The 17112-nt window shown below is 34.3% G+C and overlaps 1 protein-coding gene across 5 annotated transcripts in view; it reads right to left on the reverse strand.

Annotated features, from left to right (window-relative positions):
• Window positions 1–2660: 2660 nt before the first annotated feature.
• TECRL (trans-2,3-enoyl-CoA reductase like) overlaps window positions 2661–17112 on the reverse strand; it is a 100083-nt gene continuing 85631 nt past the window's right edge. For 3 of the 5 annotated variants that reach the window (XM_080796586.1, XM_080796588.1, XM_080796587.1), the window contains exons 9-12: window positions 12623–12680; window positions 5379–5464; window positions 4802–4847; window positions 2663–3926 (exon numbers count right to left, since the gene is read on the reverse strand). In XM_080796586.1, the coding sequence (XP_080652712.1) occupies window positions 3799–3926; window positions 4802–4847; window positions 5379–5464; window positions 12623–12680 (318 nt within the window). In that variant the 3' untranslated portion in view covers window positions 2663–3798. Of the gene's footprint in view, window positions 3927–4801; window positions 4848–5378; window positions 5465–12622; window positions 12681–17112 lie in introns of all 5 variants that reach the window. The other 2 variants (XM_080796589.1, XM_080796590.1) reach the window with 1 other exon arrangement.

The raw sequence follows: 17112 nt of genomic DNA on the forward strand, positions 1-17112 counted from the left end.
GGAGCCTGCTTCCTCCTCTCTCTGCCTGCCTCTCTGACTACTTGTGATCTCTGTCTGTCAAATAAATAAATAAAAATCTAAAAAAAAAAAGAATAATAATAATTATATTCTTTGGGTAAACGATTTGGATGATAGAGGCTGAAATCTGTGATTATATTTTTGCCCTCCTGCTTAAGTTTATTTCCAGCCTTTGTTGGGAATGGGTCCTTATTTGTGAAGACATAGTAAGTTCTACGTTAACGGAGGGACCCATTGTGTGAGACTCATTTGCCAACCTGGTCTTTTCTACATTGCATAGTTTCATCCTCCTAAAGACCCTTAAACTGAGTTTCATCCTTTGTCTCTAGATGTGTAGAAGGGAGATATAAAACATCAATTAAATCAATAAATAACTCTATGAAGATATCATTGGACATGATTTTATAGATCTATAACCACTAATGATATATTTTTATTTTTTAGATTTTAGGGGGTTTTGTTTTGTTTTTATAAACGGTATGTTCTGCAAAAGTGATAGAAAAGAAGAGCAATTTTAAGATATTAGCAAATGGCCTGAGAGAAGATTGAGCATATGAACCAGATTCCCAGTTCCATAATTTAAACAGGCGTTTACAGCTTGAGGTAATCTCCATTGCTTTTTTATCTATCATAAACATAAAGAAACATAAACACAAACATAAAGAAACCTTATAGTATCTTTAGATGTTTAAAATCAGAGTGTAGATGATATGTGGAGAACTTATGTATTACTTTGGAATAGTCATGAAAATACTACCATCAGGCTATTTTTATGTTGTTTTTATTAACCATGAAGGGCTGGTAGGTAGTTCTATATTACTATGTCAGTTAATGGAGAGGAAATACTCATTTTACATGTTTCCCTTTGTGAAATATAGAAATAAAAGACACAGACACTGTGTCCCTACAGAAGACTTTTTTCTATTCAGTTTCTCTTCCAGCAAACTTAGCTGTTTGAACCTCTCATTTGTACAGTATCCTTTTTGCTGAGTGAGGCATCATAACCACTCACCCATTTTAGAATAACAATGTGACTGCTGAGTTACTGATTCATTTAGAATAATTATTATTCTTTTTTTTTTAAGATTTTATTTATTTATTTGACAGACAGAGATCACAAGTAGGCAGAGAGGCAGGCAGAGAGAGAATGGAGGAAGCAGGCTCCCCGCTGAGCAGAGATCCTGATGCCGGGCTCGATCCCAGGACCCTGAGATCATGACCTGGGCCAAAGGCAGAGGCTTTAACCCACTGAGCCACCCAGGCGCCCCTAGAATAATTCTTATTCTTGTTCATTAAGGACAGATCCTATAGCCTGCTTTGAAATCCTAGGATCCAAGTATTTTGTTTCATTTTTTTTTTTATTTAAGTTTTTATTTACTTCCAGTTAGTTAACATGCAGTGTTAAATTAGTTTCAGGAGTACAATATAGTAATTCAACAGTTGCATATACTCATCATAAAAAGGGTACTCCTTAATCCCCATCACCTGTTTAATCCATCCTGGCCCCAGTAACATCAGATGGTTGTCTTTCCCTTTGCTTGTTTGCTTTGTTTCTTAAATTCCACATAGGAATGAAATCCTATGGTATTTTTCTTTCTCTGACTCTTCGTTTAGCATGATACTCTTTAGCTCCATCCTTGTCATAGTAAATGGCAAGATTTCTTTCTTTTTTATGGCTGAATAGTATGTCTGTGTGTGTGTATCTGTGTGTACCTATACCTATATTCTTTATCCATTATATCATCAACTGACAGACATTTGGGCTGCTTCCAAATATTGGCTATTGGAGATAATGCTGCTGTAAACATAAGTATGCATGTGTCCCTTGAATTAGTGTTCTTATATTTGGGTAAATGCCTGATAGTGGGATTATTGGTTATATTTCGGCATCAATGTCGATAAAATGGTGTAAATTTATCAGGTTCTTTTCTTAAAATTTTTTTATCTTACTTTTTTCAGTATTCCAAAATTCATTGTTTATGCACCACACCCAGTGCTCCATGCAATACGCGCCCTCCATAATACCCACCACCAGGCTCAGGTTCCCTTTTTGAGGCAATGATTCCTCCAGGAAATAAAAATTAGAAAGAAATAAATTTCAAAAAACAGTTCATAACCCATTAACCAAGATGTGATTCCCAACTGTAAGGAAATGATTGATATGAGATAGATATGAGGGAATGTAGCACCATGGGAAGACAGACGTCTGTCCTATATGTATCCCATTCTTCCTTGCTGCATCAAAGAGCTTCTAGTCCTGTAAGAATGTGCAAACTTCCTGGATTGGTATCAATTAGGATCTAGTTAAGAATACGTAACATATTTTTTGTCTTTCAACAAAGATAACTATCACAGGTGGTTGATTACATAGATGTATCCGGCATATGTGGTTTAAAGCATTAGTACCTCCTTTTAAGACTTTTGCACGATTCTGTGCTACTTTGCTGAGTAGGTATTAGGGAGAGTTCAAGTTTGTTGTCTTCCTCTTAGATATTTTAATGCTACACATTTGGGAATGATAACAAAGCTTTTAAAATGGTGCTTTTGTTATTTTTTGAATAATTTGACACATATATTAATGATAGATACCCACAGATGAACACATACCTACATTTACCAAAGATATTTAGTCAAATATGCATATAATCTAACAGCTTTAATGAGGATATTTTGATATATATGGAGAAATTTGAAAGGCTCTAGGAATTAACAAATCTAAAGAATCCCAATTTAAAAGTGAAAAAAACTCAAATTAAAAAAAAATATTTAACTGATTTTTCTATCAGTCATCTCCCTGTCATAATATACATGCATATTCAAATACACACTCACACATATGCAAACAAGCTTTGAGAGGACATAGGACATATTTCCACTCTTAATCTCAAAAGATCGTCAATGTACTCTATCATCACATATAATCAGTTTGAAATATACATATTTTAATATATATTTCATATAAACATGGTTTATATGGAAATATAAACATATATTTAATGTGCAGTATATATTCAAATGATTTAGTAAAAATGTCTAGAAAATATTTTAATTTTTATAGTTTCATAATAGCAACATAGAATGTATGTATGAGTAAATGAATATGATAGATTACATGTTTAACTTTTAATATAGGTAGAATTTTCATAGGAAATTGAAATGTACTTCTCAATAACATGTTGAAAAATAAAGAAAATAATAAATTACTATCAAAATATGTAAAATTCAAGTGATTTAAATGTCACAATTTTTTTTTTTTTAACTTTAGAATTCAGGTGTTTAATTGTCTTAAGCAAATAGTATTATGCAATATTGAATGAAGTAAGAAAATCTTGTTTAAGGATCAACCTTTTAAAAATATATTGGGTACTATTTTTTATTAGTCATATTTGTAGTTTCTACTTTTTATTTGCCTCAGGTTTATTCCTCTAAACTTAGCTAGATTCTACCATTTAATATTTCTACTCAGTAAAAGTACTGTAGTTTTGTTTTTTTTTTAAGATTTTGTTTATTTATTTGACAGAGAGAGATCACAAGTAGGCAGAGAGGCAGGCAGAGAGAGAGAGAGAGGAGGAAGCAGGTGCTGAGCAGAGAGCCCGATACGGGACTTGATTCCAGGACCCTGAGATCATGACCTGAGTTGAAGGCAGAGGCTTAACCCACTGAGCCACCCAGGCACCCCTCAGTAAAAGTACTGTAGTTTTTGAAATTCTGTTAATTATTGTCAACAATTGCCCATGTCTGATTTATTGAGATTATATACTGTTCTTCTATACACTTTTCCTACAGTATGAATGGAATCATTGCTGATTTTCTATGCATATAAGAATTGAATTTCTTCAAATAAATCTTATGCTTCTTTTGTGCCCACAGAGACATCTGGATACTCATCAGAAGTGTAAAAATCCCAACTAGAAAAAAAAAAAAGGAAATAATTATTATTTCTTATTCCTATGATAGATATAGCAAGTTATATTAGAAAACAACTATCATATTTAGCTCTTAAAATATTTCTCAAGTACTTCACACTTCCACATCAATTTTCCTTACTCATATTAATTGTCGAGCATAATATATGTTCAACTATTTTATTGTATGATTGAATAAACATAGAAAGTACATAGCAGAGGTCAAAATAAATCCACATTTTTTTTTATTTCCAACTGCCACAAAGTATTTCCAAATAAGGAATTTTAACTCTCTGAATTTTTCAATAGTAGTTTTCTGTATGTATATAATATACATCTGCACATACACATGTGTATGGCAAACTGCATTAATTATGATTCAAAAATTTTATACAGTGGAACAAATAATGGATGAAATGGATGTAATACATACCCTTTCCAATACATGCAGCTCATTTCAATTTAAATCTCCTATGTGTGTTAAAATGCCCAGCATTTAAGATTACACACTCATGCTCCCAGCCTTCCCTTCAGAGACATCATGGACACTTGAAGGACACAACACATACACATGTCTGTGTTCATGCATAAGAGAGAGTTTCAAGTGAAGTGCATTATTACCACCACTTCTGTTAAATTCTTGCTGTTTAATAAATATATCTGGGCTACATTTTCCAGGTTGGATTAAGTCACGGTTACCTAGATAATTTTGTTTCATTATATTTTAATACTGCTAAAAATATCCAAGATAAAAATAAACGTAAAAGCCTCAAATCCTTTTGCATAAATGCCAAACTTTAGCACTGTAGAAATTTGTTCTCAGAAACCACTTCTCCCAAAGGTGCATTTACTTAAATGTCAAAAAACCTAGGTCTTACCTGGCAGAGTTTGTGTCATGATTGTGAAACTAATCCATGATCCAATCTGTTAGATTAAAACATAAATTAATAAATACCTATGATTAATATAGTATTTTTTTTCATTTGTGATATTATATAGGTAATGTGAAAGCTTAAAACACAGTAGAAAAACTATGGGTAGAAATAAATTTCCCCCAAATAATACTTTTGTTGTTAAAAATGATAGTCATAATTCCATAAACAGCATCATATTCATAAAACAAAATGAAAGATATTGTTCCAAAAATTTTGAAGATATAAAAAGGAATCCTGAAATATCTTAAGACATTTTATATGAAGATTATATTTTTTAAATAAATACATGCGAAAATATTCATTTTTTGCAGGGAAAATTGTGGTTAAATGTTCCAATTTCCTATGCCTATAACTTGAATTGAAATAATACATCATAATTTATATCCCTGTGCCAAATCTACAGATAAAATCTGTGTATAATCATATATATTAAACTTTAATATATATGTAAATACATAAACATATGCATTTAGTATATCATGGGATAAAGTTTAATTATTTACGTAAATAAATAGCATACCTCATAGGTGTAGTTAGGACATGAAACCAGGAAAAACATCCACGTGAAGGGGTTGTAATTTGGACTTGGAAAACATGCATTAATTCCTTTTAAAAAGAAGGATATAGAATATCAATGATGATACATATTGCAAATTTAATCATATGTCTTATATAATTCTAAATTGCCTGGAATAACTTATACTACATAAAATGTCATCACATATTTATAGAAACCTATTTCCTAGATTACTCAGAAGAATCCCAGTTTCAAATGTTATGACCTTTTGACTCAAACAGAATATCCGTCATTTTCTATGTCTACAGCTATGTTACTATAAAATTGCAGAATACACCATGATAATCAGTTCTTTAAATTCTAATATATAAATGTTATTTTTCATAATAAATGCAGCTGAATTGCATAGTGAAATAGTAAATGTGCTTTAACAATCGCATGCCTCTTCTCTTTTAGTATCAAAGAAGATGATGTTTTTGGTTGAGATTATTAAATACTTCAAACCTCCCTTTCTATTTAATTAGTGAAAATCCAAGGGGAATTTTATAAGGATGTCATTTATATTAGAAAAGTGTGAAAATCTCTCATAAGAGGATTACAATGAATATCAGCAGAGTTAATATTCAGAAATACCACATAAATTACTTCTGCTTAGCAATCAGAATTGTTATTTACAGTTTTCATTATACTTAGCATATTGTCGCTTGATTTTTGTGATTTTTTTGCCTTCTAATTTCTTTCAAGAAATGTTTTAGATAACAAATTTATAGTGATTTCAAGTTGAGCTTTGAGCAGTGACATTTGTAAAAGTAAATATGAATTATAAAATTACTGTTTATTCTCCATAGCAAATTTAATCAGATAACACATCAACTAATCTCTTTTAGTTATAATTCTAAAGTCATAATGAAATGTCAGTATGTCGTTTTCAGAATTGTAACTATTGTTAAAATATCAAAGTAAAAAATATATTAGGTACTGGGCAGATTTCATGTACTGCTTATTTCAAGATAAGGTTAAATACATATACCATTTAATATTACAGATTCTCTTGATAACGTACATGCAAGTGCCTTTTTGTAACACCCATATATTCATCAGAAGAAAGGTGATTGAGGAACCTACTATCCATGTTATAAAAACTGCATTTCAGAGGTGGAAGATGCACAAAAGATAATCTGGGTTAAACCTAGTTTATGACTGTTCAGCCGCTAGTGGTAGTGGAAATGTTCAGGGATTCACAAACATGCATTTCTTCTAGTTTGTAGATTTAATAACCAATATGCCTTGGGACCCAGAAAAATATATGTATATAGATACTATCTCCTGTATCTATTTACTGTTAACGTTAAGATGTAAGTCTAGAGGTTACTAATTTAGTACTTGCATTCCCATGAAAGGTTTTCTCAATCAATAGTTACTATTTCTAATAGAACTTCCATTAAATAAAAGTCAGAAGACTTTTTACATTGCAGTGCTGCACTCCCCAGATTCTTCTTTGGGTATAAGAGTTTATTCCACAGCTTCAGGAATAACTGCTGGCAGAAAACTTTAAACTCTCAACACTTTCTATGAAGATTGTCAGACAGAAGGTATCAACCTTACACAAGATCACATTCACTCTTTGCTGTAGCCACAATCCAATATTTGACCAATGTGGTAAGTAAAGGATTCAACTCAGAATAACACTGATTGTTCATTGCACCTGTACCATGCCCCATAGGTTCGTTTGAAACTCCCCTCGAAATTGCAGACTCTCAATTTTCTCCCCAAACATGACTTATTTTTTTTCCATTCATAAAATCTCTCCCTAAGAGACCTCCTGAATGCTAATCTCCACTTCAGCATCTGCATCCCAGAAAACTGAACCAACAGCAATTTTTTTTTTTTTTTTTTAGAATGGCATTTTAAAGTGGAATGACCTACTGAAAAGCCTGCAATGAGTATTCCGTCATTAATAGTAGGTCCCATACAGATAGCTGGTGGTACACGAGTAGCTCTGCAAATGTAAAGCCTTTTACCAGTGGTATGCTGGCATGCTATACTGGTGGAAAGGAATGCTTTATTTGGTCCCATGAAATTAAGTGGTGATTACTCTCAGTGCTCTTGATAAAGACAGCTGAAATTGAAATTGACAACTGGCAATTAAAATCCAGCTGTGAGAAAGTTAGAGGACCTCATCAAAGAAGCTCTAATCTCTTGCAATGAGAGAAAGACAGAGAGAGTTGAAGACCAGGACAAGGACTTACTTGAAAGAGTAGTCAGGCTTCAAAGAAAAAAGAACTCTGATCCAAACTAGGTCTGCTAAGCCAAGGTTGTTGTTCACAAAATCTTGGAATATATAGATTTCCATGAACTCCCTGAACCTGCAGAAGTCATCCACTCCTCCCTATTAAAAGTTAGCACACTCCCTTGCTTAAAGGCAATACATATGCCACTATGTTGCAAGAAAATCCCCTCTAGGATCTTCTCCATGCCCTCTCTTAACTCCTATGTTATAGCCTAGGGCTCCAATTCAAAAAAACCTACCTGAGTTTGTTCTGGATCCGATAAGCGAACAACAACAACAACAAAAGATTATACCCCAATGGATGTACAGAACCCAGCTACCATGTGCTGGCATATTATGGAAAAATATACTGTGATTGGGGTGCTTGATGAAAAAGGCAAAATATAAAATTGGACAAGGGTAGGCTTATTATGTTGACACAGTCTTCTGAGATATAGGAAATAATGTTCTGCTAAAATGATACAAACACACTAATGTGCACCTGGAAGCACGAGCAGAGTAACGGCATACAGTAAGGAAGGAAGAAATGTTAGAATCCCATGGCAAGCAGGGGAAGAGGTATCGAATGGTCTGGGAAAGCAGGGATCCTAGATTAGTCTATACAAGGCTGAAAAAGGAAGACCCCTTTCTACGGGAAAAATTGTTTTCATGTTCCATATTCCCATGTTCTTTTTTATGTTCTTAGAACTTAGAGCATTTCCCAAAGCTATAAGGAATGTTTTCATGAAAGGGGCACACCAGCACTAAGATTAGTGTTGTTTTTCTGCAGTTCCAGTCTGAGTATAAGGGATGTCATCTTAGAATTAGAATGAACTAGTAGTGATCGAGATTTAAGGATCTGTACTTCCCCTTCTCCCAAATCAAGGCATTTCTAGTGGCAGCACTTAGCTGTCATAAGACAGAATGTGTAGTAAATTCAGAAGAAGTTTGATCCACAAAGCATTATGGCTAGTTAAAATAATGAAACATTCGTAGCGACTAGCTGATGTTTACTCAACACCACTATTTCTGAATTTAGGCAAAATAAGAGATGAATAGAGATGAAAAGAGATTTGGGGCAGCTGACTTAATATAAAATCCTTTCCCAGTTTTTGGACTTCAACCGGTTGTAAGACACTAACCTCAGTGGTGGAAGAACAACCTGGGACCTCAGGAAAGAAAACCCTGCAACACTAAAACAAGTATCCATGAAAATTTTATCCCCTAGTTGAGGATCTAGTAGGGGCACCTGAATGACTGGCTCAGTCAGTTAAACATCTCTTGATTTCAGCTCAGGTCGTGATCTCAGGGTTGAGAGAACAAGCCTCATGTTGGGCTCCACAATGGGCATGGAGCCTGCTTAAGATTCTCTCTTTCTCTCTCCTTCTGCCCTTCCCCTGACTTAAAAAAAAGAGAGAGAGAGAGAGAATGAATCTAGGTCATGCCAACAGATAATACCTGAGACATTAAACGAGCATGTTGAGGGTAAAAGGAATCTATCAGTTTGTGGAGAAGAAAATTAGCACAAATCAGCCTTAACAGTGGTTAAAGCTGTGTACTCTCCCACTAGCATGTCTCTTTTAAATTTCACCCAGAAAGAGAGGCCTACTGGCATCTTGACAGGGCTACTACCAAAAAGGATACAAATTGGATCTGTGAAAAAAAAAGAAAGAGACTGTGATGGTTTCTGTGATACACTGTTAAGATTCCCAGCAGGTATGATGGACTTCTTCCATAAATGCTGGGAGTGCTCGTAGCAGAAAGTTTTCAACTATCAGACCCTCTGAGAGAATGGTTTTGACTAAAGACAGCTGCCTTATCCTTGGTCATTCACATTTCCCAGAGAGATCCATACCTAAGTTACCTTTTTTCTACTCATTCCAATATAAGACACAAGTCAGCAAGATTATCCTAGCATCAGATACCCCTATAGAATTGACTGAGGCCACCCATGAGAGCGCATCAATTTCCCACTTAGCAAAATTCTTCTTCCTTTCTTCTTTTCCATACTTTGTAATAAATTCTTTTAAACTTATTCTATATCAGATTGTGTCTACTGGGGAGCACATTTTGTGACATCTTGTTTAAATAATAAACGTTAAATGATCTCCCTATACACAACTTAGGACTAAAACACTTCTAAGGAAGAGATATTATTATAAATTTCAACTAATACATAATGGGGAGTAAAAATTCAGGAGTAGCAGAAATTTTTCAAAGCCAACAAAAGAACTGGTATTTTAAAAAAGGAGTTTATGTAAGAAAACAAGAATGTACTGTATTATAGAAATCTAGAATTCCTGATAAGAAAAAGAAGGTCTACCCTGAGAAATGGTCTGATACCTGATAGGTCAGAACACTGGATATGAAAAACTGAAATGAGATGAAATGATTTGGAAGTAGTGAGACCAGAAGGTTTTCATCTTAGAAAACACTGCTTCCATGAAAAGAAAAGTAGTATCAAAGAGCAGTACATGGGGAAGACATTGCTTGGAGGTTTGGAGGAGAAGGAAAAGAAGAACACAGTTCTGGGAATTGGGAGGTTAGCAAAAAGGAGTGTTTAAAGAATCAAAAGATGCAACAAAGAAACCCCCATCCCCTCCAGAATACTTTAGGGACTCTACTTCAAGCTTCCGATCTGTAAAAAAAAATTTGCTATTCCTCTTTGAGGACAATCCATACACTTGAAAATGAACAGAAGTTGATCGGCATTCATATAAGCTTTCTTCCTTTTTTTTTTTTTTTAAGATTTTATTTATTTATTTGACAGAGAGAGAGATCACAAGTAGGCAGAGAGGTGGGCAGAGAGAGAGGGGGAAGCAAGCTCCCCACTGAGCAGAGAGCAGGATGTGGGGCTCGATCCCAGGACCCTGAGATCATGACCTGAGCTGAAGGCAGAGGCTTAATCCACTGAGCCACGCAGGTGCCCCTCATATAAGCTTTCTATGTCAACAAAATAGGAAGTTACTTTCTCCATGCTGATAAAAATATCCCCCCAAAAAAGAAAACTGAAAAATTTTAACAGAACATGCCTAAACAGAAGCATTTGCAGATACCAGAGAACATAATTATTATTATTATTTTTTAAACATTTTATTTATTTATTTGACAGAGAGAGAGAGATCACAAGTAGGCAGAGAGGCAGGCAGAGAGAGAGGGGGAAGCAGGCTCCCCGCTGAGCAGAGAGCCTGATGTGGGGCTCGATCCCAGGACTCTGAGATCGTGACCTGAGCCGAAGGCAGAGGCTTTAACCCACTGAGCCACCCAGGCGCCCCCAGAGAACATAATTATTAAGAATTCCAAAACTCAAAATAGATATGTTCAAAACAGAAAGAAAAAAAGATGAAAGGTGATTGTATTCAAGAAAGAAATTGTAGAAAAAGAAAAAAGACTTCTCATTAATATAGACATTTCTATTTGCCTAAGAGTGGAATGTTCAATAGAATAGGGAATATTAAGTAGGTGAACAAAAACAGCCAAAAACAAACAAAAAGCTAAAAATAGAAAATGAAAGATATTAACATATAAAGATATAACTTATATATAATTTATCCCCGATAAAGCCCACAATGCAACAAAACAAATTTAAAACTTCTAGAACTTAAAAAAAAAAAAAAAAAACCATGAATCAACCTACTGGAAGATTGCATCATGTTTTTGGGAAAATTGTCCTGAAATTATGAAATCCAAAACCTATCTGGCAAAATTAATAGACTTAATGGTAAAGAAAAAGTCTTTGAGTCTCAAGGCAAAAGGACCAAATCAATTAATAGAGAAGACAAGAGTAGATTGGCATCTGCTTTCTCAAGAGCTACATACAAGCAAGATAAAAGATGAAGTAAACACTGAAGAAAAGAAGTCTTTTTCACACGAACAATTCCAAAGTCATATTTGACTTCAGAAACATAATGATTGAAAATTTTCATTTTCAAATTATGATACCATAATCCAAATAGATGAAGAAACTTGAGCAAAGTTTTCCTTTGTAATTCTATATATTATATGAAAAACATTATTTTGGAAAGTTTTTCACCAACCTGCCAGAAATGTACAAGTTAAGAAAATGTTAAGACAACCAGGTAGATGTTAAAAAACACTTGAGGCAATGCACCTTTATATTTGCAACTAGACTGATAACAGCATGAATTCCAAATGTTGACCATTGCCATTTAAAATTATAATTAGGGGCGCCTGGGTGGCTCAGTGAGTTAAAGCCTCTGCCTTCGGCTCAGGTCATGATCCCAGGGTCCTGGGATCGAGCCCCACATCCAGCTCTCTGCTCAGCGGGGAGCCTGCTACCTCCTCTCTCTCTGCCTGCTTCTCTGCCTACTTGTGATCTCTGTTTGTCAAATAGATAAATAAAATCTTTTAAAAAATAAAATAAAATTATAATTAAATTATGTATCATACACAAAAAACAGTATGGACCCATACCTATAATTAAACCTGAATGAGAGGATTGATTTATAAAGAATATCTTTATATAAACACCGTGAATTTTGTGAAATACTTTAAACTAACTACTAAATTCAAAATGTCCTCCCTGGCATTGCTATTTCAGAGCTATTGAATTTGCCAAACAAAGATCACTTTTATTAGAAAAAAGTTTAAGCCACTTGAAATACAGTGGGATTATATAAATTATAATGTAAATTAGATCAAGATTGAGAATTAAGCTAAGAAATTGGCATTTATCCTGGATTTTGTACTGCCTTAATTCTTAATCATCTGTTTATTTTTTACAGATTTAAGTGAGATTGTCATTTGACGTGAGGGGCATGCACATTTCATTTTAGAGAGACCATTATTAGAAAATACGATTTAGTTCAAATATTTGAAAAACTTAGGCATACAGGAGCTAGAATTGGAACATATTGTCTTTAATGTTTCCAACTATTGCTTTAAAAATTGTTTGCTAAATTTTTTTAAAAATAGTAAGTAACATTGTTTAGAGAGATAAAGAGAAAAAGGGACTAACCTGTATGATTGGGATGAGCCAAGATTACATTGATGAAATGATTTCCAGCTTCACAAATCTGTAAAATATTTTAAACTTTTCAGTGTGATCTATATGTTCCTCTTTTAAAATCATGTTCTATAGGGGAATCTGGGTGGCTTAGTGTATTGGGTGGCTGCCTTTGGCTCAGGTCATGATCCCAAGGTCCTGGGATCAAGCCGCAAGACCGGCTCCCTGCTCAGTGGGGAATCCGCCTCTCCCCCTCCATCTGCTGCTCCCCTTGCCCCTCTCCCTGCTCCTTCTCTCTCTCAAATAAATAAAAAATTTAAAAATTAAAAATTGTATTTTATAAACTTACCAATATTCATGTGATATATTAATTCCAAAGATCCAAGAGATACATTATTACTCTAACTGCAGGGAGAAGGAAATTCGTATCCTAACAATGATGAAAAAAGCCACTGTAGATATATATTGAATTAACATAATGAGTCACATTGAGCTAGAAACTTTGAAGATATTATTGATCCCTTTTGATAACTAGGTTAAAGTTCCTTTGTTAAAAATCAGGTTGTGCTGACTATATGCTTTGTACTTGTTTAATAGGTTAAGTTTCCATGCCATAAAGAGAAAAGTCAGTTCAGGAAATACAGACTTGGCATGGGTATGCATGCTCTAAATTCATTAGCACATTAGCAACCCTGTTACTGCAACAGTGGTAGTATGATGCCCACCTGGTTTCAATGTAGTTTAGAAAACTGAGTGTAAACAGTACTGTCCTACAAAGACAGGGGCTGCTTGTCTGCCATCTGACCTTCCCAGTTAATAGGCCACCATGACCATCTAAGAATCTTAAGTCTTACTGACATCTCCAGGGTTGGGATTAATAATGTTCCAAGTTTGCAAAAGCCTGAGTGGCTCAGTCGATTGGGGAACTGCCTTCAGCTCAGGTCCTGATCCTGGGGTCCTGGGATCCAGTTCCACATGGGGCTCCCTGCTCAGCAGGGAGTCTTCTTCTTCCTCTGCCCCTGAACCCCTGCTCGTGATCTCTTGCTTGCCAATAAATAAATAAAATCTTAAAAAAAAAAAGTTCCCAATTTGCAATGTGCCCTCAGAAATTAATACCCTTTCTTTTGTCATATATACGCCTCATTTGATTAACACAAGGTATATATTCAAAATTTAATACTTTGTTTATTAATAACAGATTGTTATCCAAAACCGTCATTGCTTAAAGTCATCCAAATTTTCACTATAATATATCCTATAAATTAAGCATGTTTTGAATTATGTGTCTTTCATTCTATTAATCTCTTACCATATATCTGATTTTGTTCTTTTCAACAATTTCTGTGTGGATTTCTTCACATGTAATAGTTTTGTAATTTTAGAAGAGGTTCCAAGTTTCTCAAATTATCGTTAGGAATAAAAGCTGAATTTTACATTTTCAGATAATAATTTTATAATTGAACTTATGTATAGGTGAATGTGGTTAAGAGTGTGAGCCGTTGTTTGATGAATTTGTGCTCAAATGCCTCATCTTTTACTTTTTAGAGATTACATGATTAAAACATCTGAAATTCCATTTCTTCACCTAAATGCTAATATTACTTCCTGTCTCATGATGGTTATTTTAGGATGATTAAATGAAATCAAGTGTCGGATATATGAATTACGCAATAAAACTATGATAATTTTAGTTAACAATGTCATTAATTAAAAACTTCTTCAGAGGATAACTCTACATTGATTAATCTTCTCTAAATTTCTATCTTACAAAACGGCAGCCCTACAAAACATGTAATTACTAAATTAATAATTTGTCATATTTGTTGTCTTCCTATCTTTTGCTCACCTTTCAGTCAAATCTCATGTCATACTTATTTTTCATCACTCACAGGGCCAAATGCAAAATGGAATATATGATTAAAAAGTCTTATTAATAAGCCAATTTACTTACCAAATTTTTGTGATCAAACAATATTTTTAAAATTATAGTTTTTTTCAGGAGTGTCTGGGTGGCTCAGTGGATTAAAGCCTCTGCCTTTGGCTCAGGTCATGGTCCCAGGGTCCTGGGATCTAGCCCTGCATCGGGCTCTCTGCTCAGCAAGGAGACTGCTTCCCCTCTCTCTCTCTCTCTCTCTGCCTGCCTCTCTGCCTACTTGTGATCTCTGTTGAATAAATAAAGTCTTTTAAAAAAGTATGTTTTTTCTTCTGATAAGACATATTCATTTTACGATTATCAATGTTTTAAACTCACTCAACCACCAAATTTTTTTCTCTTTCCTACTTTTCACAACACAACTAAATACAAAACATCAATCTTCTACCCAAAGTATAGGCCATGGAAAAATGAGCATTTAGGCATTGGTTAGACCACTAGCCATATACTAATGTCATAATTTATCAGTATGTTCCCCTTCCCTATAGGACCACAAATAAAACATAAAACACGCTTAAATAAATATAAAAGAAGGAGATAAAAATGTGGTAAATAATCCAACTTTTCCATCTGCTATCTACAGATAAAATGCATATCTATATACATTCTAGGGGTAGAGAGAGAAAAATCAGCTATATCTATATGTTTAGAAATAGTTTATCATCAATTTAGCAAATCTGTAATGTATTTTAAAGAGCAACTGTGACTATTTTCAACTTTCACCTTAATCACTGGCTCTAAAATTCTGAAGATTGAATGTGTCCACTATAGCTTAACTGACCTGGATAAAAGTGGTTGATATAATTTCCTCTTAGGTCAGAACTGAATAAGATTAGGAAATTCGGTCAGTGCTATAAAACTCAATATATGATTCTATCACTGAATAAAATTTCAGAAGCACATTAAATGTGAAACACTGGAACATTTTCCAGCATGACTTACACATTTCTCCTGGATTAACTTTTCACTAAATCAAATATCTTCATTTGGCACATTATATATAAACACAATGATTTCAAAAATAAAGTTTGAAGAAGTTGCTATCATTAGATTTGATTTTTACTTTACTTAAGTGTTAAATTATCTTATACAGTAAAACATACAGATGTGTTAGAAGACAACTTGCAGAGATCCACTTTTATATGATTTCTCTAATGTTCTTTATTGCAAGCTTCGGCAGGTGAACATTTTCTACTGTATCAGTGAAAACAATATGTCTATAGAATAAAATTGAGGGGCCCCTGGGTGGCTGGGTTAAGGGTTTACCTTTGGCTCAGGTCATGATCCAAGGATCCTGGGACTGAGTCCTGCATCCAGCTCCCTGCTCAGTGGGGAGTCTGTCTCTCCATCTCCCTCTGCCCCTACCCCTGCTGTGCTCTCTCCTCCACTCTCTCTCTTTTAAATAAATAAATATTTAAAAATAATAATAATAACCTCAAACTTGACACTCAAAAAAACAGATAATCACGCCAAAAAATGGACAGAAGACATGAATAGACATTTATCCAAAGAAGAAATACAAATGGCTAGCAGACACATGAAAAAATGTTCATCATCATTAGCCAACAGGGAGATTCAAATCAAAACTACATTGAGATACCACCTCATACCAGTTAGAATGGCCAAAATCAACAACACAGTAAACAACATGTGTTGGAGAGGATGTGGAGTAAGGGGAACCCTCTTACACTGTTGGTGGGAATGCAAGCTGGTGCAGCCACTTTAGAAAACAGTGTGGAAATTCCTTAAGAAATTAAACATAGAGCTATCCTATGACCCTGTAATTGCACTACTGGGTATTTATCCCAAAGACACAGATGTAGTGAAAAGAAGAGCCATCTGTACCCCAGTGTTCATAGGAACAATGGCCACAATTACCAAACTGTGGAAAGAGCCAAGATGCCCTTCAATAAATGAAAGGATAAAGGAGATATGGTCCATATATACAATGGAATATTATGCCTCCATCAGAAAGGATGAATACCCAACTTTTGTATCAACATGGAAAGGACTGGAAGAGATTGTGCTGAGTGAAATAAGCAAAGCAAAGAGAACAATTATCATATGGTGTCACTTGCCTGTGGAGCATAAGGAATAACATGGAGGACATTGGGAGATAGAGAAGTGAGTTGGGGGAAATCGGAGGGGGAGACAAACCATGAGAGACTGTGGACTCTGAGAAACAAACTGAGGGTTTTGGAGGGGAGGGGAGTCGGGGGTTGGGTGAGCCTGGTGGTGGGTATTAAGGAGGGCACATATTGCATGGAGCACTGGGTGTAGTACATAAACAATGAATCTTGGAACACTGAGAAAATACAATTAAATTTTAAAAAATAATAATAATAATAAAATCTAAACACACTAATACAAAATTTGTAACCATCAAATAGCCTCTGTCATTTTGTCTTAGTAAAATTGCTTTGGTTTCCACAGTAAAAATAAATAATATTTATTCTGAGATCTAATAGTATTTTTATAGGAATGAAAATGATCTATATTATTTCTGTATATATCTGCTCCCCCCAAAGATTTATATATGTTATCACTATTATTAATTATTGGCATATAT

This window comes from Martes martes (assembly GCF_963455335.1).
Source record: "Martes martes genome assembly, chromosome: 2".
NCBI classification, from domain to species: domain Eukaryota; kingdom Metazoa; phylum Chordata; class Mammalia; order Carnivora; family Mustelidae; genus Martes; species Martes martes.